The sequence below is a fragment of the Eschrichtius robustus genome, chromosome 4 (assembly GCF_028021215.1).
Source record: "Eschrichtius robustus isolate mEscRob2 chromosome 4, mEscRob2.pri, whole genome shotgun sequence".
Taxonomy (NCBI): domain Eukaryota; kingdom Metazoa; phylum Chordata; class Mammalia; order Artiodactyla; family Eschrichtiidae; genus Eschrichtius; species Eschrichtius robustus.
The window spans coordinates 2,875,606-2,903,280 of NC_090827.1; the positions used below are offsets into that span (position 1 = coordinate 2,875,606).

The 27,675-nt window shown below is 39.3% G+C and overlaps 1 protein-coding gene and 1 pseudogene across 1 annotated transcript in view; both read left to right on the plus strand.

The window, feature by feature from the left end:
* RXFP1 (relaxin family peptide receptor 1) overlaps positions 1-27,675 on the plus strand; it is a 109,516-nt gene that overhangs the window by 13,688 nt on the left and 68,153 nt on the right. Inside the window, exon 2 of the mRNA XM_068542026.1 lies at positions 23,135-23,272. Within this exon, the coding sequence (XP_068398127.1) occupies positions 23,135-23,272 (138 nt within the window). The remainder of the gene's footprint in view (positions 1-23,134; positions 23,273-27,675) is intronic.
* Positions 16,242-16,717, plus strand: LOC137763566 (large ribosomal subunit protein uL14-like; annotated as a pseudogene).

The following is a 27,675-nucleotide window of genomic DNA, read 5'->3' on the forward strand; positions in this document are numbered from 1 at the left end:
AGCGTGAAATGGTGCTGAAAATTTAAGGCGCCTCATTGAAAATGCATCAAGATACTTTCAACACTCAACACATTTTTAATCTCCTTAAAAACTACAGAACCATAGTCATACTATCTAGAGAAATAGCTTGCGCAGAACATCTTTGAAGTCAGAATACATTATACCATTCTTGCGGTAATTATTAACTCAAGTACTAAATTTGAGATACATGACTGAAAATGGGCTCTTTTTGCAAATACTATATACATTATATAAAAACTATGCTAATGGCTTCTAACATGACAAGAAGTGTTTTAACCACAGGTCACAGAAAACTAAAAACAAATACATTTATGAAAGGACAAGTGATTCACCTTCAGTTGGACCAAGTAATGTCTTTCTACTGAATAAATTACTTTCTGGTGCAAATTAAATGCACATTTGGAAACTCTATTAACTCTTTAAAAATAACATAGTCAGAAAATTATATACATTCTGGAGTTGCAATATTGACATACTAAATAGGGTATGCACTGCTGGGCTGAAAGAATTCCATGCATACGGAATGCACAAAGTTTTGTTTATTGTTTCCCCAAAAAAGTAAATCCCATGCCAATTTAATCTCTTGTCAATTTAGAGAAACCTAGCTAATCTAGGAAAATAAGTTTGTATTTACTCAATTAATGCAGATGTGTATTCTAGATTCTAAATCTAAACCCTCTTTAGGATTTTCACCATCATTTGATAACAAAGTACAGCTGTGATAAAAACAGTATTATTCCACCAACAGCTTTACTGAAAAGCTAGTCTTAATTTAAAATATTTCTCTCTTTATCCCTTTCTTCCTTTAATTTTCTCTTTCTTTCCTCCTTTCCTCCCCTTGCCCTAAAAGCAACTAAGGCTCCTTAGTCTGGTGGTTCCATAGACAATATGTAGACCCCAGAGTTGCTATGGGACTGTAAAGTGTTCATGTCCTTTGAGGAAACAAAGATTTGGTGGCTGATTATGCTAGGATCAGGCCCAGGATGCTTTGGAGGACTTTGTTTTATCTTAAAACTGGAAGTTTGTACTTTCTGACCACCTTCATCCAATTCCCCCTCCCCTCACCCCATCTCCCCACCTCTGATAACCACAAATCTGATTTTTTTTTCTACGAGTTTGTTTGTTTGATTGTTTTTGAAGTATAATTGACCTAAAACACAATGTTAGTTCCTGGTACACAACATAGCATTTCGATATTTCTGTATATTACAGAATGATCACCATGATAAGCCTAGTTAGGCTATGTCACCATACAAAGATGTCACAGAGTTATTAACTCTATTCCCCACACCGTGCATTTCACACTGATGACTCATTTGTTTTACAGCTGAAAGTTTGTGCCTCTTAATCTCCCTGGTCTATTTCTTTCCCCCCCCCCCACCCCCCCACCAACCTCTGGCAACCACCTGGTTGTCCTCTGTATCTATAACTCTGTTTCTGTTTTGTTATGTTTGTTCATTTGTTTGTTTTTTAGATTCCACATATAAATGAAATCACACAGTATGGCTTTCTCTGTCTGACTTATCTCACTTAGCATAATACTCCCAAGGTTCATCCAAGTTGTCACAAATGGCAAGCTTTCATGTTTTTTTTTATGGTTGAGTAGTATTCCATTGTAGATATGTACCACATCTTCTTTATCCGTTCATCTATTTATGGTCACTTAGGTTGCTTCTATAACTTGGCTATTGTAAATAATGCTGCAATAAACATAGTGGTGCACTTTTCTAATTAGTGTTTTCATTTGCTTCAGATAAATACCCAAGAGTGGAATTGTTAGATCATATGGTATTTCTATTTTTAATTTTTTGAAAAATCTCCATACTGTTCTCCATAGTGGCTGCACCAATTTGTATTCCCACCAACAGTACATGAGGGCTCCCTTTTCTCCATATCCTTGCCAACACTTGTTATTGTTTGTCTTTTTGATGACTGTCATTCTGGCAGGTGTGAGGTGAATATCTCATTGTGTTTTTCATTTGTATTTCTCTGTTGATTAGTGATGTTTAGCATCTTTTCATGTGTCTGTCAGCCATCTGTATGTCTTCTTTGGGAAAATGTCTATTCAGGTCCTTTACCAATTTTTAGTCAGGTTGTTTGTTTTTTGGTGTTGAGTTGTGTGAGTCCTTGGTATATTTTGGATATTAACCCCTTATCAGATATATCATATGAAAATATCTTCTCCCATTCAATAGCTGACCTTTTTGCTTTGCTGATAGTTTCCTTCAGTGTGCAAAAGCTTTTTAGTTTGATGTAGTTCCATTTGCTTATTTTTGCTTTTGTTTCCCTTGCCTAAGGAGACATATTCAAAAAAATTACTAAGACTGATGTCAATGAGTTTACAGCCTATGGTTTCTTCTAGATTTTTTATGGTTTCATGTCTTACATTTAAGTCTATAATTCATTTTGAATTTATTTTTGTGCATGGTGTGACAGGGTACTCCAGTTTGATCCTTTTGCACGTAGCTGTCCAACTTTCCCAGAACCACTTAATGAAGAGGCTGTCTTTTCCCCATTTTATAGTCTTGCCTCCTTTGTTGTAGATTAATTAACCATATAAGTGTGGATTCTTTTCTGGGCTCTCTATTCTGTTCCATTGATCTTTGTGTCTGTTTTAGTGCCAGTACTGTACTGTTTTGATCACTGTAACTTTGTAGTTTAGTTTGAAATCATGGAGCATAATACCTCCAACTTTGTTCTTCTTTCCCAGGACTGTGTTGGCTTTTTGAGGTATTTTGTATTTCCATACAAATTTTAGAATTATTTGTTCTAGTTCTGTGAAAAATACTATTGGTTATTTTGATAGGGATTGCATTGATTCTGTAGACTGTCTTGGGTAGTATGGACATTTTAACAATATTAATTCTTCCAATCCAAGAGCATAATGTATCTTTCCATCTGTTTGTGTCATCTTCAGTTTCTTTCATCAGTGTCTTATAGTTTTCAGAGTACAGGTCTTTTACTTCCTTAGTTAGATTTAGTCTTAAGTATTTTATTCTTTTTGATGTGATTGTAAATGGGATTGTTCCCTTAATTTCTCTTTCTGATAGTTTGTTGTTAGTGTATAGAAATGCAAAAGATTTCTGTACATTAATTTTGTATCCTGCAACTTTACCAAATTTATTGATGTGTTCTAGCAGTTTTGGGGTAGTGTCTTTAGGATTTTCTATGTATAGTATCATGTCATCTGCAAATAGTGACAATTTTACTTCTTCCTTTCCAATTTGGATTCCTTTTATTTCTCTTTCTTGTCTGATTGCTGTGGCTAGGACTTCCATTACTCTGTTGCATAAAAGTGGCAAGAATGGACATCCTTGTCTTGTTCCTGATCTTGAGGAAATGTTTTCAGCTTTTCACTGTTGAGTATGTTAGCTGTGGGTTTGTCATATATGACCTATTGTGTTGAGTTATGTTCCATCTATACCCACTTTGTTGAGAGTTTTTATCATAAATCAATACTGAATTTTGTCAAATGCTTTTTCTACATCTATTGAGATGATCATGTGATTTATACCCTTAAATTTGTTAATATGGTGTATCACATTGATTTTGTGTGTGTGTGTGTGTGTGTGTGTGTGTGTAAACTTACTTTATTGTGATATTCGCTTTTTTGAGGTGGTCTGGAACCAAACCCACAATATCTCAAAGGTATGCCCGTATTTTTAAATAAAATCAATTGTGTTTGATTTAATTATTTAGTAGGAAAAATGTTAGCTCTATACCCAAAAGACTTTAATTAAATCAGTTAAATTATCCAGTGAATTGCCCATTTAACTCACTTAACACACTACAGTCCTTCTCAAACTGTGTACAGGGCTTATTTGTGGCAAGGATAGGAAAAGTCACCGAACAAATGTGGCACGTAATACTGAAACATCAACTTTATGCAATGATGTGAGTGGAAACACGTTTAAAGCTAGGAGATAATACAGAATATAATGCAAGATATAAATGAATTAGACAAACCTCACGCTTGTGTCAGTCACCAGTCCCTTCCACACGTGCCATCCCCACCTCTGTGTGCTCATATTAAGCTTCTTTTGTCAACAGAAGTACAAACACAGAAAAATTTGAACTCTCTACTCCAAGAAAAAAAGGAAAATGAAGTAGGGGAGTGATTCAATTATGGAGCTTATCCTGGTTATATAGGATACTATGTTTGAACATCAGCATAATCGAAGTCAAAGAACTATAGTAATAATTGCTTAAAACTTTCATCTCATACACATGTAAAATAAACATAAATTTCATAAATGTCAACTCCAATCTGTTAGTAGAAGAGCTGTTAAATTAAAATGCTCTCTCATGAAAACATAGGTGATATTCATGAACATCTTCTCTATTTCATTTCGAAAGCCAAGAATATAATAATGCAAACAGCGCTCACTACACACATGTAACACACACACACACATGCTGTGCTCCAACTGCATTTGTAACAGAGTGAAAAAAATTGCTTTTCAACAAATAGACAAATACAAATGAACATACAAATCATGAGGACCAAACTTTCATTCCTACCAAATTTCAACACAGTATTCAAAAATTTTGCACCAAATCTCTCAAATATATATCCTAAAGTCTAGTGTTTGAGGAGTGATAAGTTAAACAATCTGATATTATAAAAGGAGCACTTAAAACTTCAGAAAAAAACATATCATTTAAAAATTGATAGTGTTTTTAGAATGAATCATGAGAATTATATTTACCTGTACAGTATAAACCAACATGGCTCCAAATTCATGCAATAATACTGGGCAGGTGGTATATTTAAATTATTGAGGATTACACACAGTCAAAATTAAGCATCAACAGAAGTTATTCTTTTTGATGTTGGTTATGTAATCTGTGTGTCTTTTAATTTTAATATTCTTATATGCACTCTAATTAATGAAACATTTATAAGATTGGCAAAGTAAAAAAATTGATAGTGTTCAGTATTGACAGGGGCAAGGAGATACAGATGGGACTGTCAAATTTATAACACAGTTCAGCAATATCTGTCAAAATTAAAAATACACACAGTTTGACATAGTAATTTTGCTACAGGTATTTATTCTACTGTGTTATATATTCTTTCATAGGTATAACATGAAATATATACAAGGATATTCATTCCAAACTAGTCATGACAGGATAGGACTGGGAAAAAAATTTTATTGCCCATCAATATAGCACTGGTTAATGAATTATTCTTTAAAAATAAATAATATGCAGCTCAAAAAAAGAATAGTTCTAAACATACTAATAGGAAATTATTTCTAATATATTAAGTGAGAATCAAATTTTAGGACAATGTGTATTAGACATAATTTTGGTTGCATTAACAAATGCACAAATAAAATGTCTATAAATTCACAGCTAAATTTGGAAATCTACTTAATTTTTTTAAAACAAATTTATTTATTTACTTATTTATTTTTGTCTGTGTCAGGTCTTCGTCACTGCATGCAGGCTTTCTTTTCAGCTGCAGTGAGTGGGGGCTACTCTTCATTGCAGTGGACAGGCCTCTCACTAAGGTGGCTTCTCTTGTTGCAGTGCACAGGCTCTAGGTGTGTGGGCTTCACTAGTTGTGGCATGTGGGCTCAGTAGTTGTGGTTCGTGAGCTCTAGAGAGCAAGCTCAGTAGTTGTGGCACACGGGCTTAGTTGCTCCACAGTAGGTGGGATCTTCCCGGAGCTTGCTGGTTGTTGAGTGGAGCTGGGTCTCAGCATTGAGATATCTCTGGGAGAACTCTCACCGACTGTTATTACATGGTGCCAGGAGGTCTCTGGTGGACCAATGTCCTGAACTCGGCTCTCCCACCTCAGAGGCTCAGGCCTGACACCCGGCCGGAGCACCAAGACCCTGTCAGCCACACAGCACCACACTGGGTCCTGAGGGGCTAGCTGGGAACAGGAAATTTTGCCACCGCTTGGCCTCAGGCTCCTGAGGGATGACCTGGATGCTCCAGGGGCATCGTCCAGGGCAGAGTGTGAAGAGCTCCCAGACCGAGGGACGCCCCCTCCCCCAACCCCACCTCTACAGACTTCACTCTTAATTTCAGATGGCAGCATAAACAGAAATAAAATGTCGGGCAGTTGGCAACACAAACAAAATACCCTTAGGTGGCTATGTTCATTAGAACTCAATCGTGAATGATTTGAGGATGGGAGAGCTCTACAAAAGATTAAGTGGAGTATGAAGTAGTTCCTGATAGACATTTATAAGAAAAGAAAGGCATAAGCAACATTTACTTGATCTCGGAGAGAGTGTTAGCATTCAAGTGGACCACATGTGACTCTCAGCATCTCTGCCAATATTTGGCCCATGCTGCTTACAGTTTCATGGGTTGTACAGTATAGATTCTGTTAAATATATTTTAGCACAGTTGTTAGTTACAATAGAAATTACCTGGAAATCAAGACCAGTGGATAAATGGATAACCAACAGAGACCTTCTGTATAGCACAGGGAACTCTGGTGAATATTCTGTAACAACCTATATGGGAAAAGAATCTGGAAAAGAATAGATACATGCATATGTGTAACTGCATCACTTTGCTGTACACCTGAAACTAACACAACATTGTTAATCAGCTACACTCCAATATAAAATAAAAAAGACCAGTGGACTTAAAAAGAAGGGGAATTCACATTTAATACATATGACCTCTGTGAAAGGCAGTAAGGGGCTCTTTCACTTCCATTAGTTTTGTCTAATCACACTAAAAACCCTGGGAGGGAGTTTTACTAATCCCCATGTTCTGGAAAAGGGAACTGAGAAGTGACAAGACCTACTGAGAGTCCACAAGGGCACATTGGGAACTTCCAAGACACCCTCCCTGCCCAGCAGTAGGCACACTCAGCCTGTGCTGGGCATGGGGGTGCAGGTGTAGGCACCAAGCGTTGGGGACTGCCGTGGTCTGCAGTTGTGGTAACTCCAAGAAAAGGCAGAATCAGGAAAACACTGCTTTCAGATTTAAATGAGCCTGTTTGACTTTGCGGAATAATACGTAGCTGTAGGGAAAAGCATTTCAATTAAGCCCATGGTATATGTCATTCACAAAATAACAGCCACATGGGAATTCTAGAAAGGAAGCAGTGTCCACTTAATCTGTAGCCTGCAGATGTGTGGTTGGCTAACAGCCCCTGCCCTGAGCTGCCCCATAATGACATTTAGAAGCCTGCTTATGGTATATCCTCCCCAAAATGTAATATCCCCACTATGCGTCGTGAGACATTTGTGTCACGCCCAATAAAACTTTGTCCAACTCTCATAGCCTGTAAATGCCTTTGAAATTGTCCTTTGGGTTAAAGATGGAAAAAAATATCACTTGGAAAAATATTTTCAAAGATGGAAAAAAATATCAGTCCAAAATTAGACTCCAAGTCATAAACACACAGATGATATGGGATGACATATCTTACAAATAATATTTCTGGCATTTAAAATTCTTTGTGTCTCACACCCATAATTCTGAGAAAGTTTAAAGCACACATGCATCACACACACACACGGTGTCCAGGTAATTTCATATTTACTTAAAAACCGTGTGGGTATGTGTCCAAATACCAGGCAGATGGGAGTGAGTTAAATATTCTTCAAATAATAAAAATTCTAGGGAATTCCCTGGAAGTCCAGTGGTTAGGACTCAGAGCTTTCACTGCCATGGCCCAGGTTCAATCCCTGGTTGGGGAACTAAGATCCCACAAGCCACGTGGCTCGGCCAAAAAAAAAAAAAAAATCTAAAACCTGGAAACTTTACAAAGCGTTTCAGCTACAAGAAGTTTAAACGATTGAAATATGTACCAAGCTTTTTTTATTGTACTTTGAAAAATTTCAAGCCTACAAAAGTAGTACAATGAATACCCATATACTTTCCTCTGGATTCACCCATTAATATTTTCCCACATTTGCTTTTCTCTCTCACCAAACCCACACACATGCATATGTTTTCTTGCTGAATGATTTGAGAGTAAGTTGTAGACATCATGACTCTTCCCACCTAAGCACTTCAGCCTGGCTCTCCTAAAAACTACATTCTCTTAGCCCCCACACGATGACTAAATTCAAGAAATTTAACATTAATAAAATAAGACTATCTAATATAACGTCCATATTCATAGTTCATCAATTGTCCTAATTATGTCCTTTATAGAAAAAAAATATTTTTTTCCTAATCCAGGATCCAGCCAGGATCACACCTTGCATTCAACATCCTCAGCTCTGTAGCTTCCTTTAACCTGGAGACAATGATGTGAGTTCTGAAGAACGTGGGCCAGTTGTCTTGTAGAATATTCCTCAATTTGGGTTTGTCTGATGCAAACACAAGACTGTTACAGAAGTTGTCATAGAGATACACCAGAGGAAAGCTACCTGCTGTGTTTGGGGTCTGATCTCTTGGTAAAGCATCTCCTCACATTTTCATTTCTTTTTCTTTAAAATTGTGACTCACGGGACTTCCTGTTTTAACCTGTCCCTTATTCTTCTAATTGTCCTCAGACAATCTTCAAACAAAGACTTGCATTTATCTAGCCTAACTTTCAAGGTCATCTCTGAAGCCTTAACCCTAACCCGCACTTCCCCTTCCCTGGTTGGCAGTCATTCCCAGGGTTCCTTCACCCTCGGAGCTCTGACGTTCCCCTCCAGGTAGCGAGCCTGCATTGCTATTTTCATCCATCCCCTCTCTCTCGGTGAGAAATGCACTCTACATGCAACAAAGAGAAAGACCAATCATCAGTGGGTTAAACAAATAAGAATTTATTTTTCTCACATAAACAGTCCAGCAGTAAGTGTTTGCTGACACCAGATCAGCTGTCCAGCCATGCCATTAGGGTCCGCGGCTTTTCCTGTATTTCCCAGTCCACCATCCTTTGTGCTGGTTTTTATGTTCCAGGCTTATCTCCTAATTCATGGAAAGATGGCCACTGTCGCTCCAGACATCAAGTCCATGTTCAAAGCAGGACGAAAGGGAAGAGTGGCATGTAGCTCCATCTTTCCCTGTTAGCTTTCCCAGAAATTCCTTTAGAAGACTTCTGCTTCTTAGATCTCATTGGTCAGGATTTGGTCCCAGAGCCGTGCTTAATTAATTGCCAAGGCAGCAGGGAAAGTGGGAAACAAGAGTAGCCTTATTGTTGAAGCCAGACATCTCCTCAGCTGGGACTGAAGGCATTGAGAGGCAAAGGGGAAATGGACAACAGGTGGGCAACGTACAGATTCTCTGGCTCCTCCAACGCTATGTAGATTTACTCATTCCCTCCTGCTCAATTTTATTCTAGGTGACTTCTCAATTTTTCTTCATTTATCGTCTCTCCCTTCTACGTCCCCTTGAAAAATGAACTTTCACACAGTTTTATTATCACCTCATCTTCCTCCTAGAGTGAAATAATATCACAACCACTGGTACTGTCTCCACCTTTGACAGGTGAAGAAAGCTGAAATCCAGCAAGGTGAAGACGCTTGCCCAAATTCACCCGTCAGTTGAGAGGCACACCCAAGAATAGAACATAACTCTACTGACTATCAGCATTGTCAGATCTGCCGCTCAGAATACATGGTGCCTATGTTCCACTCTGCTCTGTTTGGCCCCTCTTGCTCATACCTTGGGCATTTAAATATAAAATTCTCCATGAGGCTTCATCAATCCAGTTGTTTGTTTCTGGAAACTTCTCCAAAAAGGAAAAATAATGAGAGACCCGTATTTTTCCCTTTTTACTTTTTAAATTTACTCTCTAAATATGAAGGAGGGAGAAGTGGGGTGATAAACTATTGTCTTCCTTGGAAATCATTGCTCCTCTGAACCCTGAGTCTGAATTTGTAGAGCTTCCATCTCCAATACGTCTGTCAAGTAGCAATGGGACCATGTCTATTTAGACGCAGCATTCTTGTCTTTGACCTTGTTGGGAAACATCTTGGGACACCCAGGGCAACACAAACATAAAATACCTTTATGAAGCAGCCAGCATCTCATCCCTGCACTGAAAGATTTAAAAGGGGGACAGCGCACCCAGAATAGAAATAGTCAGAGAGGGAGTCAGTTTGAAGGTGTAATTGACCTTGGTCTTGAAGGGTAAGACTTAGCTGAAAATAAGATATGCGGCAAAATTGTCACGAGCCAAGAAAGGGAAGCACAAATATGAATGGTTTTTCAGGGGTCTTATAAGCAGGTCAGTGGAGGGGGTGGGGGGACCAGTAGAGGGCAGTGGTTAAAAACGCATGTTCTCAAGTCAGACAGACCTGAGTCTGAATCCCAGTTCTGCCACTTCCTAGTTCTGTGATTCCCCAAGCAAGTTACTCCTCTATGCCTTACCTTCTAAGCTGTAAGAGCATGATAATATTAATAACTACTCAATGGCTTTGTTACAAGGATGAAATAAAACAAGGTATGTAAAGTGCTCCGTGCTAGTGCCTCAAACATACTAAATGCTTAAAACATGAAAGAAAAAACTACTGATCAGAGTGCAAAGGTCAATGTACTGGACTCTTAGGTTTAGGAAAGTAGGTTGTGGCCAGTTGTGGAGGCTTTGGCTCTAAGGCTAAAGTGTAATCCAAAGGAAGCCATTAAAAGTGTACCAGCCAGGGCTTCCCTGGTGGCGCAGTGGTTGAGAATCTGCCTGCCAATACAGGGGACACGGGTTCGAGCCCTGGTCTGGGAAGATCCCACATGCCGCGGAGCATCTAGGCCCGTGAGCCACAATTACTGAGCCTGCGCGTCTGGAGCTTGTGCTCCGCAACAAGAGAGGCCGCGACAGTGAGAGGTCCGCACACCATGATGAAGAGTGGCCCCCGCTTGCCGCAACTAGAGAAAGCCCTCGCACAGAAACGGAGACCCAACACCGCCAAAAATAAATAAATAAATAATTTTTTTAAAAAAAAATGTACCAGCCAGACATGAGCTAATCCAGACTGGAATCACAGCTGAGAGAGGGGGAGTGGAAAGGCATTGCTGGATGGAAAGCCTGTTAAGAAGATGTACAACGGCCCTTGATTCATGGCCTTTATTTCTTGGCTGCACTACTAGTGTCATCAATGAACTGAGACGGGATCAAATGGGATAGTTGGACAGTCGAGAAAAGGGTTGTGTCATAGTTTGAGGCCTATGCTAGAAATGTATAAATACGAAATTTAGAACTTCCAGCTATTCTGTGTGTTGGGAAGCATGTGCACTCATTCAATATATGCTCACTGGATGTTCATTATGGCAGAATACTAAACCCTAAGCAATGTTTATAGTAACATCTCACCCAACTAAAGATCACTCATCCTAGAATCTCCAAAACTTTGATTCTTGAAAACCCAGGCATTAAAAAAAGAGAAAGAAGGAAATCTTGTCCTTTATCAGGCCCTCGTTCATAGCTCATTTGCTCACTTTACAAAGAGGTCTACACATAATGCCTGAGTATCTGCATTTTTAGCCATAGCAGATTTAAGTAATAAATTAGAAATGGTAATCAGAGCACTGACTCTATAGAGCAGATAGATTAATGATAGTTGAAGTGACAGCTGATAAAGAATTGTGGAGGAAAAACCATAAAAATTTGACAGGACTCCAAAAGCACAGGAGTCTGTGGTCAAAGTTATAGGACATGAGTGCCCTCAAAGCCCCTAAGGCATCAGTGTGTTACCAAGTCTAAGCTCATACTGCTGGCTGCATGACAGGCCAATAAATCGAGAGACAGGTTGTTGGGACAAGGAACAGGGACTTTAATCGGAAAGCCAGCAGACAGAGAAGATGGTGGACTCATGTCCCAAAGAACCGTCTTGCCCAGGGTTTGGATGCTAGTTTATCTTATAGAGCAAAGAGGGGGAGGTGAGGAGGTAAAGTGAAAAAGGTGACAAGTTGTTGTAAAACTTTCCTGGTTCCTCCAGACTCTGGAGAGGAGATGTGTTAATGTCTTCCTTCCTGCAGCCATTCACAGGTGGGCCTGGTCAGGATGTTTCCTGGGAGCTAAACACATGTATTTTAGCTTAACACTCAGGCATGGGAGGCAGGGTTCCCAGAGATGGGCCATTGTGGACGCTTTAAGCTGTAGGCAACATCCCTTTAGTGATTAACTTGTAGCAAAAGCAATAGAACATAAAGGTTAAAGTAAAAGAAGCAGCTCCAATATGGAGTCAGGTTTGTTCTTCCCTGTTACAAACACAATAACCCAAATTCATAAAAGAAGGTTACTCTTGTGTTCAATAGATCTCCAAATCTTTAGAAATAAAGCTACGCCCAAAACTTGAATCAGAGATACCAGTATAGAATTTCTGACAAGTTTTTCTTAAAAAGGGAGATGAGAAATGAGGATGTGCTTGGCATGGGGAAAGAAGTGTGTTTTCTTTTGTCTTGCTTTTAAGAAGGGAGACACAAGAGCATGGTTCAGGAAAGAGGTGAAGATGGACGATGCTGAGAGAGAAGGGAGAACCGCTGGATCCGTCCTGAGCAGGAGAGAGGGATGGAGGCTGAGCTCAGGGGAGGGACTGGATTTAGACAACGTGAAGGGGGCATGGAGGAGGTGGAGCTCACGAGGGGGGGGGGTCCATGCGGGGATTTGTGAGGCTCCTCGGGTGGCCTCAGGAGGTGCTGGAGGCTCAAGGAGAGAAGGAAGGAAATAATCGTCTAGGAGATGGGAGAGTGCATGGGAGAGAGAACACTGCCGAGTGGCATCAAGGCCCCTCTCCCATTTCATTGGAAGGAGGCGGCAGTGTGCACAGCACACTTGGGGACCACAAACAGATCTGTTCATGGGTCAATGCTGTGTAAGTTCTGCAGTCAGACGGGAATGAGGACAGACAATAAGAAAGGCATAATTCTTGGGAAACTGAGTGTCCAATTCATCTTGCCCAGCATAAGTTATGAGAAAGAACATTAACAAAAGATTTAAAATGAGAAACTGGACGAAGACAAGATCATGAAGGGATATTGAGTACCTGGATTTCGTCAGGACATTGGTGTGTTTTTCTTTTTGTTTGGTTTTGATTTTGGTTTTTTTTCAGCTTTGTTGAGGCATAGACAATTGAATTTTTCAAGGCTTTTTGTGTATATCAGAGTACACACATTGCAAAATCTCAAATTTGAAGTCTAAAATGCTCCTTTAAATGATAACTTCTTTTAAACATCTGTTTATGTTATTCATAGATTGATGGAACTAGTTCAAACAGCCTGAAAATATTTTGTGACTTATCCCCTTAATTTTGGCAGAATATCCTTAAATTAGCTATCCAATTTTTCAAAACTTCCAGAGATTCTCTTAGTAACCCAATCCATTGTTTAATGATTCTTGTAGCTAAGAAACGATTCCTTATAACTAACTTGAAAATCATCCCTGGCATCAGAGCACAGAACAAACGGCAGCCTTTTCCCCATGTTACCTGCCAAAACAACAGCAATCACAGCCTTTCCAGAGATACAACAGCTGCACTGGTGCCTCTGCTTGGTAATGCCCATCTACTTATAAGATCTCATGAAATCAATTAGAAAATCTCCACTAGAAGAAAAACAAGCCACAGACGTAACGAATTGCCTGTCGTGCAAATGAGCGCATGTGTTCACAGGCTGCTGACATGGGATGCTTTCCCACTGGTGCCTCACCAATGCCTAATTCTGAGTCTCTCAACCTGGGCACTACTGACATTTTAGGGTGATAAAACCTTTGCGGGGTGAGCTGTCCTGTGCATTGTGGGATACTTCGCAGCATCGCTGGACTCTACCTATTCGATGCCAGTAGCACACCCCCAAGTGGTGATGATAAAAAATATCTCCAGACTTTGCCAAGTGTCCCTTTGGCTGCAAAATCATCCCTGACTGAGAGCCACTGGCTTGGTCCTACCTCATTTCAAAAGGTCTAAAGAAAACCAGCTAATTACAATCAGTGTATTTTCATCTATTGCCAAAAAACCAGATTTTCATGCATTTGAATCATCTGTAAATAGCTTCAGATTATTATTTTTTTTAATTGAAGTATAGTTGACTTACAATGTTCCAGGAGTACAGAGAGGTGATTCAGTTATACACACACACATATACATATATATTATTTTTCAGATTCTTTGCCATTATAGGTTATTACAAGATATTGAATATAGTTCCCTGTGCTATACAGTAGGTCCTTGTTGTTTATCTATTTTATATGTAGTACTGTGTATCTGTTAATCCCAAATTCCTAATTTATCCCTCTTCCAGATTATTTTTATTAAAGAATAGTCACTTTAAAAAAAAAAGTCCAAATTTTCCCAAGGATATAAACTGAAGAGTAAAATCACACCTTTCTCTTACCATTATTGTCCCACTTCCTAAAGACAACCACTGGCAATAGTTTCTTGTTAGTGTATCAGAATTTTATAAAGGATATAAATATATATCTTATACAAATAAAACCAGACTATATAGGCTGTTGTTCAACATACTTTCTGTAACTCAATGATATGTACTGAATATCTTATTATATTAGTAGGTGTATATCTACCTCACTTTCCAAAATGTTAAACTGAATATCTTATTATATTAGTAGGTGTACATCTACCTCACTTTCCAAATTGTTGAACTGAATATCTATATAAGAATGCAGAGTTCTATAATTACATTATATATTTATTTAACAACCCCCTATTACTACTGGTATTTTTATTTTGTTGTTGGATATCTGAAATAGTTATTGATAGTTAGCATTTAAAATAGAAACTATAAAATAAGTGGGTTAAATATAGGGAAAGTTTGCCTTTGTACATGGTTTTTCGTATTTTGTTTTTGTAAATTCTGCTTCCTAACAAAGTATTTTAGCAAACTGCCTCTATACCTTTTATGCTGTGGGTAGTTACCCAAGAAAATAGGAATACTGCATATTTTCCATAGACTATAAAAAGGATTTCAAATGCTGGTAATAAGTCATAGGATCCAATGAGATGCTTATCTTAGTGTTTGCAAAAGCCATGGCTATTCAGAAACACTACAAACAATTAAACAGTACTCACCTCCTTTATTTGAACCTAAGTTAGCAGAACTGCCTCTAAACAGCGGCTGCATTGATTCCAGACTAACCATGCTGACATTTTCCATTTTAACATTTAATGTTGTTACAGAATGAGGGTTATAATTTCACTGAGTTAGTGTTTTCCATAGAAAATGAGCTCCCTAGACACATTCGTAAGTGCTTGTGCGTTTCTGTCAAGGTCTGTCAAAAAGTAAAAGCTCAGTTTTATTCCATTAGTGATAAATCCCTAGAAACTTAGCTTCCAAGATATGTTTATTGAAACCCTTAAGATTTTCGTTCTGATAGAGGGATTCAAGATGTGGACACAACCCAGGTCAGATCATGTCTCCCCCAAAAAATGATAACCAGCCCCAGCATAATCACCTCACTCTATGGTTAATGAGGGCAGTTTCCTCAAAACCACATTATTAAAATGCTTCACTGTACTTCCTCTTTGGCTTTGGCCCTTGAATCACTCTGGCACCCAATTAAGTCAAGGAGAAGCTATGATCACTGCAAAAAGTCTGGACCATCTTTCCCTTTTCTGTGCACTACAGTTCCCCCAGACCCACGAAATGCAGATACATATTTTTTAGTTATAAACGAACGACAATAATTCGTCCTCCAGCAGAAAATGAAAGCCATTGATTTTCACTCAATACTGTGTCTCACTTGGCAACCAATACATGCAACTGTTCATCTGTTTTTCCGTCCACTTAATCTCAAAGGATTTCCAGGAGAAGGAAGAGATTTAAGTGCTTCATCCAAAAATATTTCTGCTGTTGCAATTAAAATTATTAAGCATGTTTTCCAAATTGCTTCAAATTTTGACTGTGATATTTACCTGACTTCTTATGCATCGGAGTAACTTTTCAGTTAGGGTGCTTTTTAAAAAACAATAATTTATAAATTTCTTAAATTATGAGTGATTTTTGTATGAGAGTATTCAAATGAAAACATCGCAAAATTTTTAATTCAAGTATCACTGAAAGCAAGATGCATTTATACCAACATTAAGTACTAACTTATACCACGCTGACAGAGCCAGTGCCTCATCCCTGCCATGCTGTCACCGTCATCAACTGCCCCCTGCATCACGAGGGCTCTGCTAAGTGTTTTACTTCAGTTCTGAGTCTATTGCTACCCATTCTCTGTTGAAATTATTAATTTCCCGGTCCCAGTGCCTTACAAATTCCCACTGCAAAAATATATCCAGATATATTTAATACTTGATTTACTGTGGTCAGAAAGCCTTCAAAAACTTATTTAGAGTCTGGCGCTCAAGATGCCGAAGTGAGGACGTGGTGGGTCCTCTGGTGCGAAATTCCGGATTTCCTTGGGTCTTCCGGTTGGAGCCGTGATCAACTGTGGTGACAACACAGGAGCCAAACATCTGTATATCACCTCCGTGAAGGGGGTCAAGGGACGACTCAATAGACTTCCTGCTGCTGGTGTGGGTGACATGGTGATGGCCACCGTCACGAAAGGCAAACCAGAGCTCAGAAAGAAGGTACATCCAGCAGTGGTAATTCGACAACGAAAGTCATACCGGAGAAAGGATGGTGTGTTTCTCCATTTTGAAGATAACGCGGGAGTCATAGTAAACAATAAAGGCTACATGAAAGTTTCTGCCATCACAGGACCAGTTGCAAAGGAATGTGCAGACTTGTGGCCCAGGATTGCATCCAATGCTGGCAGCATTGCATGATTCTTCGGTGTATTTGTAAAAGAAAAAAATAATAATAAAAATTATTTGCTCCATGTCACTCTTCTTGACACCACCTAACCCTTACCCCCTCTGTAAAATAAAACTACCCAGTGCAAAAAAAAAAAAAAAAAAAAAAACTTATTTAGAAATGCATCTACTCCTAAGCCACGTATTTTCCCTGTGAGGTAAGCTTAGCAACATTTGCACTAAATCCCCTTTTCTTAAACTTTTCTGTCTCATCTATTCACTCTTTATCTAAAAGAGCTTGCTATCACATTTAAGACTAAACAAACTTAACAGAAAAATAAGCAAAAAAAAAAAAAAAAAAAAAAAACAATGATTCAAATGAAGCCATTCACTGTCCTCCTGCTGCTGTTCTCTTCCTTTGCGCTTTGATGCCTGGTGTGTGCGTGTTTGCAAATTCACACACAGCCAAGACTAACATAAACAGAGAGATGAAAAAGTGTTTGCTTACTCCATTTAGGCCTCACATCCACAAATCACTGAATCTTCCTTATTTAGAGCCAAACAACATAGAACCATCTAAACAGAGATCCTCAGTGAAGAGTAGCTTATCAGGATTGAGGGATAGATAGAGTAAGGCATGTATGGCTTAACAGAGCAGCTCCAATATTATAAGTTTATATTTTGAAAAGCCATTCTTTATTCCTTTGTTAATAACTACAAAAAAATAATAGAACTGGACCAAATTGTCTTGGTTGCTATGGAGCCACAAAAGATATATACTCTTTCACACCATACACAAAAATAGACTCAAAATGGATTAAAGACGTAAGTGTTAGACTGGAAACCATAAAACTCCTAGAAGAAAACATAGGCAGAATACACTTTGACATAAATCATAGCAATATTTTTTTGGAACTGTTTCCTCAGGCAAAGGTAACAAAAGCAAAAGTAAACAAATGGGACCTAATTAAACTTAAAAGCTTTTGCACAGCAAAGGAAACCATTAACAAAATGAAAAGAAAACCTACTGACTGGGAGAAAATATTTGCAAATGATATGACCAGTAAAGGGTTAATATCCAAACTATATAAACAGCTCATACAATTCAATATCAAAATAACAAAGAACCTCATTAATAAATGGGCAGAAAACCTAAATAGACATTTTTCCAAAGAAGGCATACAGATGCTCAACAAGCACATGAAGAGATGCTCAACATCACTTATCATCAGGGAAAGGCAAATCAAAACCACAAAGAGATATCACCTCACACCTGTCAGAATGCCCATCATCAAAAAGAACACAAATAACAAGCATTGGTGAGGACTTGGAGAAAAGAGAACCCTCCGACACTGTCGGTGGGAATGTTATTTGGTACAGCAACTGTGGAAAACAGTATGAAGTTTTCTCAAAAAACTAAAAATAGAGCGACCATATGACCCAGCAGTTCTGCTCCTGGGTATCTATCTGAAGAAAATGAAAACACTAATTTGAGAAGATACATGCACCCCAATCTTCATAGCTGCATTATTTACAATAGTCAAGATACAGAAGCAACCTAAGTGTATCAACAGAGGAATGGATAAAGAAGAAGTGGTACATATATACAATGGAATACTACTCAGCCATAAAAAAGAAAAATAATGCCATTTGCAGCAACATGGATGGAGCTAGAGATTATCATACTAAATGAAGTAAGTCGGACAGAGAAAGACAAATACCATGTGATATCACTTATATGTGGAATCTTAAAAAATAATACAAATGAACTTATTCATAAAACAGAAATAGACATAGGAAACAAACTTATGGTTAAGGGAAAGAAGTGGGGGAGGGATAAATTAGGAGTTTGGGATCAACATATATACCCTACTATATATAAAATAGGTAAACAACAAGGTCCTACTGTATAGCACAGGTAACTGTACTCAATCTTGTAATAACCTATAATGGAAAAGAATCTGAGAAAGACTATATATTGTACCAATTACATATTCAATATTAAAACAAGTGGCCTTGAATTCTACTCTCATGATTTGCGTATTAACAACAAAATAGGCTATTTTTTTCCATTTTAATATGAAAGTGCAAGAGTATATCATGCAAACTAAGGAGGCAAGAATCTGTTCATGGCAAGACACAGAATTGTCTTTCCAATGGCAAATTAATATCCTTGCAGAATTCTACACTCATTTTTCAAGCACCTCTCTTTGTTGCACTGATATTTGTGAATTGCAATAAACTTGATAAGTGAAATTAAACTGCTTACCACCAGGTCAGAGAAAGCTCAGAACTATGGATATACATTAATGTAAAGCCAAGTTATAAAATGCATACATGTTATTTTGGTCATCGAGGGCTTCTTTCCTCAAGAGTAAAGACAAGCTTCCTTCCCCTAGTCCAGGAAAGTTAAAATAATGTTTGTGGGAAGGAATCAGAGGTAAAGCTTTCCTCTGGTTTTTTACTCCTTCAGTTGTATAGATGCAGCTAAGCCAGGTGATGCAGGCAATGAAGCTGGCAGGGTTGCCAGAGACCATCTTGCTACACTGAGCACGTCGTACAAAGGACCTGTCTGCATGTCAGTCCCAACAATGTCTCCTTACCCTAAACTGGCTGTTTATTCCCCAGTCATCTCCCTTGGAGCTTTCAGTACACTGGCTGCCAGGGAAAGATGTGATAGCTTTGTGATGTTTTTATCCCCAGTTGATCTACGCAGCCCAACAGAGAACACTAACCCCACCAACTCTGAAGGTATGTGTAGGCTATTCATGCCTGAGGCTCAGGGAGCATGGCCTCCTGTACTGCCCCCTCCACCAGGCCCCCACCAGTCTTTCAATTACTCATTCAACCATCCTTGCAAATAAATTGCCAACATGAGATTTTTTTCGTATCTGGAAAGAGGCTGTGTGTGTGTAGAAAAGACACTTTTAAGTTCTTGATGTATGTTAGGAAAGAATTCTTTTTTTTTTTTTTTTTTTTTTTTTGCAAAATAGAGAAAATCTGACCTACCATGGCCTAAACAAGGATGTGTTTGTTTTTCTCACATAAGGGGGATGCCGCTTAACCCAATGATTTCAGGGCTGGCATTTCTCAGATCCCTGTGAGTTTTCTTGGCCCCACAAGCATGCTTGTTTCTTCATAGCTGCAAGACCACTGCTGCAGCTCCACACATCACATCATGTGAAAGGCAGGAAGAAGGTGGAAGGCATGGCAACTGCTCCATCCATTCTTGTGTCAGGAGAGCTAACCCCTCAGGCCTTCCTCAGCAGGCTGCACCCGTGTCTCATCGCCAGAGCTGTGCCTCTTAGCCACTGAGAAGCAAGGGAGTTGGGAAAGAAAGTATTGTATTCTGTATGTAGGACCTGCAAACTAAACTGACAAGAGATAGATTAACAGGGAAAAAAGTTTACAAATTTTATGGATGTTACTATATTTAATTGTACATGCATGGAGTCTCCATAGAAAAGAAGTGAAAACTCAAAGAAGTGGTTAGACTTGAGGGCTTATATACTATTTTAACAAAGACGATAAATTGTGGGAAAGTGACAAGAGAGGGAAGGGGGCGATTGGGCTTCTATAGGTGGTAAGTTGTGGGCAGGTAAACCCATGGAGAAACCAGTGGAAGAGAGGCTTGTTTTAGTAGTTTGCTTGTGCAGACTCATCTCAGTGACAACTTTCCTTCTCTAGTGATAAGGGTTGTTCTCCTCCTGGTTCAGAAGAGAGCAGGGGAATACCTTCACCAGGAGAAGGGATGTTTACATAGCTTCAAAGACCCCCTCTACAAGATGCTTATTAATCACAAAGGCTAACTTTACAGTGGAGAAGTGTGGGGGACATCACCTTGATGAGGTGACCGAAGTGATCATCACCAGGAATGGGACAAAGCAGATCTTGCACTACCTGACAGGTTGACATGAGCATCTCTTCTGTGAATTTCTTGCCGAAGGTGCCTAACCTAAATCTAACTATGATGAAATGAACCAACATTCAGGAGCACGCTACAAAATAATTCAAGATAAGGAAAGACTGAGAAATGATTTCAGATCAAAGGAAACTAAAGGACTGTGACGACAAAATGCAAGGAGTGACTGTGAACTAGATCCTTTCACTCTGAAGGACATTGTTTGGTCAATATGTGAAACTTGAATCTGTTCTGAGCTTTAAATGGCAGCAAGGGATCAATGTTCGTTTTCTAATTTTGATGGTTCTAGTGTGGAGAATGTCCTGCTAGTAGGAGAATGTCCTTTCTTATAGGAAGTACACACCAAAGTTTTAGGGGGATGGAGTGTGGTCAGGAACTTACTCTCAAATGGCTCAGAGGGGGAAAACACTCTTAATAATATATTTGCAACTTCTCTTTAAGTTTGAGATCATCTCAAAATAAAAAACTTATTTTTTAAAACATCTCTCAGATTGCAAATTTATTTGTTGAATCAAAATGTTATGAAAATGTAGGACTAATTTCATGACACTATCATTAAAGAGCTATACCTGTTTCTAGGTCTTCCCTGGTGGTGCAGTAGTTAAGTATCCATCTGCCAATGCAGGGGACACGGGTCCGAGCCCTGGTCTGGGAAGATCCCACACGTTGTGGAGCAACTAACCCGTGCGCCACAGCTACTGCGCCTGTGCTCTAGAGCCCACGAGTCACAACTACTGAGCCCACGTACCACAACTACTGAAGCCCACGCACTCTAGGGCCCACGAGCCACAACTACTGAACCCACATGCCTAGAGCCCGTGCTCCACAACAAGAGAAGCCACCACAATGAGAAGCCCGCGCACCACAACGAAGAGTAGCCCCCCGCCTGCCACAACTAGAGAGAAAAGTCTGCACGCAGCAATCAAGACCCAAAGCAGCCCGAAAATTAAATAAATAAATAAATAAATAAATAAATAAATAAATAATTTTTAAAAAGAACTATACCTGTTTCTAAATATAAATTTTAAAGACAGGACATAAAAGTACAATATTCATAAAAGTAAGTTAGAGAAGAATTTTCAAAACAGCAGGATGAAAACACAGGCAGGTATGTTTAGTTAAAATGTCTTCAAACAGTCACTGTGACTGAAGCCTGACAATTCATCAAAGAATTTTTCTGAAACCCTTGATTTTTAAAGTTGGTTCTTAAAAAATTAATAAATACATCAAACAGTCTCAACACAGATCAATGTATTTATATGTACACTGCAGGTCTCTGAAATGTGTGATGCTCTACCAATGACATCCTGTGGTATACAAATCCTGTGTCTTGACTCTGTTCTAATCAATTTGTTGAGAAGAGATTGATAAATAATTTTTAAATAATTTCACAAGTGAGAACACTATGTACAAAAAGCTCATTATTAAATAGATTTGACTATTTCCTTTATCAAATGATGTTCTCTGAAACAAGTAAGGACAGTCAAAACCTGACATAGATGGATTTCTCCCCTAGGAGAATGCCACCTGCCTTGTTATCAAAATGTTCCACTGTATCTTACAAAGGAAATAGTCACTTTTATTCTTTTCATGTTTTGATGATAGGCCACAGATACGTTTTTACACAATAAGCTTTATTGACTGTTCAAACAATTCTGTTTTTTTCTTTATAATTAACTATTATTACTATCCTATAAGGTCTCAATGATTTACAAACTTGGTAAAGATAATAAGCAACAGAATTATCTTGGATTCTGCAATAATCTTTGAAATCCTATAAATCTGAGGTTTTAAATGGCACAGTTAATTTGTATCCCTCCACACAAAAACCTGCACATAGATGTTAATAGGAGCTTTATTAAAAATTGCCGAAACTTGCACGCAACCACGATGTCCTTTCCTTAGGTGAATGGATAAACTGTGGTACCTTCAGACAAAGGAATATTATTTAGTACTAAAAAGAAGTGAATGACTAAGCCATGAAGTGACATGGAGGAACCTTAAATGCGTATCACGTAGTAAAAGAAGCCAGTGTGAAAAGGTCCGGAACTATTTTATTTGATGCTACAGCACCGTGTCTTGCGCAGGACCTTGCCCTCGGGAGCTACTACCCCCCATATGAGTGAGCATGAGCAGTGCTTTCCTGTTACCGCCCCTCCTCTTCTTCCCCCAGTGTCAGACCAGCCGTAATTCTAAGCCAACAGTAACAATGCAAGAAAGTCGTGAGTTTTAAAATGATTGGATGAAACAGTTTTGAAAGAGAAGAGGGGAATGGAGCTCCACTGTAAAGTATGGGCAGACGTTTCATAGAAAAAGCGGGATGGTGAGGACATTCCAGGTGGGAAACGTGAGGAAAGGCAAAGAGCGGAGAAAGAATCCTGGCATCCTCTGGGGACACGGAAACGAGCATCCTTCAGGGGTGGGGGTTCTTGGAAAATAGCTGGCGTCAGGCTGGGGCGCGGGGTGAGGCTGCGTAGGAGGGTGGGACCCGCCAGGATGCCAAGAGGGGAGGTGTGTGGAACGTGGGGGAGCCGCTCTTTGCAGTGCCTCGGGTAAAGCTCTCTGCCCTCCCTCCTCACAGTGGCCGCCGGCAGCGGGCAGGATGTCTCGTGCGCCCTGGGCTACTTCCCCTGCGGCAACACCACCAGATGCTTGCCTCAGCTGCTCCACTGCAATGGCGTGGACGACTGCGGGAACCAGCAGGACGAGGACAACTGCGGTGAGCGCGCCCCGAGTCGCAGCTGGACGGGGTCCGGGCGCAGTAGCGCCAGGGGAGGGGGGACCAGGGTCAAGTCGCTGAGACCTGTCGGTGCGGAGAGAAACGGGAAACGAGAAATCGAAGTTGAAAGACAAAACATATGGCGCTGAAGGAAATCTTACATGTATTTTATTAGCTTAAAATAATCCATTCTTATAAAGAAGATGCGGTTCTATACATATATATGTTTGTGGGTGTGTATACATAACATCTACACAGTGGAATACGACTCAGCTATTAAAAAAAAACGATGAAATAATGCCATTGGCAGCGACATAGATGGACCTAGAGATTATCAGACTAAGTGAAGTAAGTCAGACAGAGAAACACAACTATCATACGATATCACTTATGTGTGGATTCTAAACTATGACACAAATGACCTATTTACAAAACAGAAACAGAATCACAGGCATAGAAAACAAACTTATGGTTACCGAAGGGAAAAGGGTTGTAGGAGGGATAAATTAGGAGTTTGGGATTAACATATACACACCACTATATAGATAAACAACAAGGACCTAGGTATAGCACAGGGAATATATTCTTTTTTTAAATTAATTTTTATTGGAGTATCGTTGCTTTACAATGTTGTGTTAGTTTCTGCCGTACAGCAAAGTGAATCAGGTGTACATATACATATATTCTCTCTTTTTTAGATTTTTTTCCCCATATAGACCATTACAGTGTATTCAGTAGAGTTCAGCACAGGGAATATATTCTTTATCTTGTAATAAACTAAAATGGAAAAGAATCTGTAAAAGAAAATATATGTATTTACTTAGTATGACATATATATGTACAACTGAATCACTTTGCTGTACACTGGAAATTAACACAACATTGTAAATCAACTATACTTCAATTTAAAAAAAGAAAAATCCATTCTTTCCTATGTATTAGCTCAGATTCTGTGGGGCAGCAATCCCGGCTGGGCTCAGCTGAGATCAGCTACATGGTCTTCTCGCCTCTGCTGCACTTTCTCGATGCCTCTGCAGGCCTCTGTGGGTTGGCTCTGTCCCCGTGCCTGCAACCTGGGCTGAGACAGCTGGGGACACTGGCCCTTCTGCCACATCCCTCCCAAAGCACGTCACAAGGCCAGCCCTGTTCCAGCAGGGGAAATGGAGCCCTCCTCCTGCAGAGAGCAGCTCAAAGCTAAGTGCAAGGAGCTCAGACAGAGGGAGGGCAGGCTGCAGCCACGCTTGACACAGTTGGTATTACATTTGCTTTTCGCACAGACATTAATATTAACTCGCAATGACTCAAAGAGTCCCACCTGCATGACCTTAGGGAGGTCTGTCTTTTAATTTAAATATTTCCAGGAGCAACCATGATTTGTCTGTTTATTTATCTTATTGAAACAGCAGCTGATATTTGAAGAAGTGATATTTTTCTACACTCTTGATTTTGTAGTTATGTGTGTATGTAGGGGTGTGTGTGTGTATGTGCCCTCTTGATTCAGGGATAGTTATTCAGGAGGTGGGTAAGCTTTCCCCCATCTCCTGAAAATGTAATTGTAGTTTATTTTGGGGGGAGGTAAATTGTGCAGATTTCTGTATTTGGTCCTGAAGGATATTCATTACTCTGAATCCTGGTGAAGTTTAATAGAGAGAATATAACACTAGGAAAGACATTCAGGTCTATTTCTTCATACTTAGAATTGAATTCTGATGACAAGCATGGGCATGACTCTTGTGGACACAGTACTTAATGGGAAGCAAAATCGGGTTGGAGATGCATCCTCCGTAATTGTTTCTTCTTTCCCTCCTCTTTCCCATGCTCTTCCTGCAGTGTTTTCACTCTCTGCAGGTCTGCGACCAGCCTCTCCCTCTCTGTCCCGTCATTTCCATGTGTCTCCCCTTCTATTCCTCCTCTCTAGCTGCCCACCCGCATTCCTTCCTTTACTCTCTCTCAACTCCCCTTCTTATTTTCTTCCATCTCTTGTCCTCCATTCTTTTCTTTTTCAAATCAAACCCACCTCAGTATTCATAAATTAGTTTTTAATTATTATTTAGCTCACTCCATTAAGTTTATAAGCTGCTCATTATACAGATTTTAACACCTTTACTTCCAAAGAAAAAATCCAAGGAGTTGCTTTTAATTTCCAAGTAGCTGTAAAAACATTCCTGCCACGCCTACCCCACCCTTGGGCTGAGTTGCCCAGAAGGGTGGTTTTTATCTTATGGTGAGGGGACCCTGAGAATCCAGAAAATCTTCGGGCGGTGCGGGGGTCTGTAAATCCCCTGAAAACTATGAAATGTTGTGTATTTGTGTACATGTGCATTTTCAACAAGAAAAGTGTTCGCAACTTAACAGCTTTGCAAAAGGCTTAGAGTTTTTAAAAGGCAAAAAGCTTCCTTATTCCTGTCATTGGCTAAAACAGAAATCTCCTAGAAAAACAATTTCATCCCAAGCTGGAATCAGTTTCTCCCAACTAGCACTCTAAATCTGTCCATATAAAATCAGTAGTTGTGAGTAGTTTACGACAGTAATCGCAACAGCAACAAATTTCCCTTACCTTCTTTGATTTCTTTTTTTTTTTTTTTTTTGACAAGGAACTAATATTTATTAAACACTTAATGTATACTAAATACCAACATTATACTTTAAATTTTTTAAATTTTATTATGGTAAGGGCACTTAACTGAGATCTAGCCTTTTAAATTTTGAAGCAATTTTTAAGTCGGCCGTACTGTTCTTCTTTTTTTTTTTTAACTTCTTTCTTGGAGTATAATTGCTTTACAATGGTGTGTTAGTTTCTGCTGTGTAACAAAGTGAATCAGCTATACATACACATATATCCCCATGTCCCCTCCCTCTTGTGTCTCCCTCCCACCCTCCCTATCCCACCTCTCTAGGTGGGCACAAAGCACTGAGCTGATCTCCCTGTGATTTCTCTTTAAAATAGAAACAAAGTTGTAGCAAGATTCCTCAACCAGGCCTCAGAAGGTTCAGGCTCAGATCCTGGAAGTGCCTCTTTCTGTCTGTCGTTACTTCAGCAAATCATTTCTTTGGGCTCAGTCCTGTTCCTTACTGTGAAATTGGAGTAATAAATTTATTGTGAGGATTAAGTGAGTTACAGGGGTAGAAATGCTTGTCATGTAACGCGCACGCAGTAAATCTGGGCAGACCAGATTACCGACTACCATACTTGGCAGTTACTCTGGAATTCACCTCTTTGAAATTCTATCCGAGGAATTGTTTACATTTGATTGGACTCCAAACCAGGGAAGTACTGGTTTGTAGGTGTGAAGGGAAGTATGAAGCAAGTTGAGACAAGGTAGTGTAAGCAATCTGTCCCCAAGATCTTGCTAACATTATCATCTTAGGGATCTCGGACATCAGCAGGGAATGGTGTGTACTACTAACTTTTATGAAAAAGAAATATTCAGAGCATGGATCAAATAACTTAAGTTCTAGCTACATGTGCGTATAAATACCTTAAATATTAGCATGTGAAAATAAACAGCATTTGTTTAACCAACTGTTACTAATTATTAAAAATACAGGTGACATTTGGAAAGCAATTAATATTTGAAAATGTTATTGGACGAAAAAGAGTATGCTCTTTTAAAATCTTTGTTGTTCACCATTGTCGACATTTAAAAATCCCCACGTCCAATTTTGGAAATATGGGGAAAATCATAATCCACTCTTATGAAGACATGTCTTTGTAACAAATATTATGTTACACTGTTCCTGGTCTTTTTATGCCAGGATCACATAACTCTCCTGAAATTCACCTAGACCAGCAGATCCCCAAATGTAGTTCAGGACCAAACCCATCAGCGGCATCTAGGAAGTTGTTAGAAATGCAGGTTCTCAGGCTCCATCCCAGCCCTATTGACTCAGAAACTCTGCCACTGGCCCCGCAGTTTCTATAAGCTCTCTGTGTCATTCAGATGCACAGCAGACTTTGAGAACCACTGACCTAAACCCAAGTGAGTAGGAAGTAAGGGATGCAGGCAAAATACTAGCCACGGCAGAACTAAACTTGAATCAAGACTTCAGTATGGCGTGCAAGTGTTCTAACTTGCTACCAAACTCCATTATTACAATTATTATCAATTTTTTTTGTTTCTGTAAGAAAAGTTGACACTCTACTCGTGGCAGTCATCTGGAAATACCAAAAAATTGAACTACGCTCGAAACCTCAAAGATGGCCAGTTGACATGCTGCTGCTGTTCATGCGTGAAAGGGCTGGACCTTCCCAAGAGGGGCGTCAGACTTGCACACCATTTTTACAGTCCAGGTCATAAAAATTATGAGATGTAGCTATTTCTTCCTGCTTCTCATTACTTCAATTTCCTTCACTAGCTGTGGTTTCTTCCTGCATTTTATAGTATCTGGATAATTTATGCTCC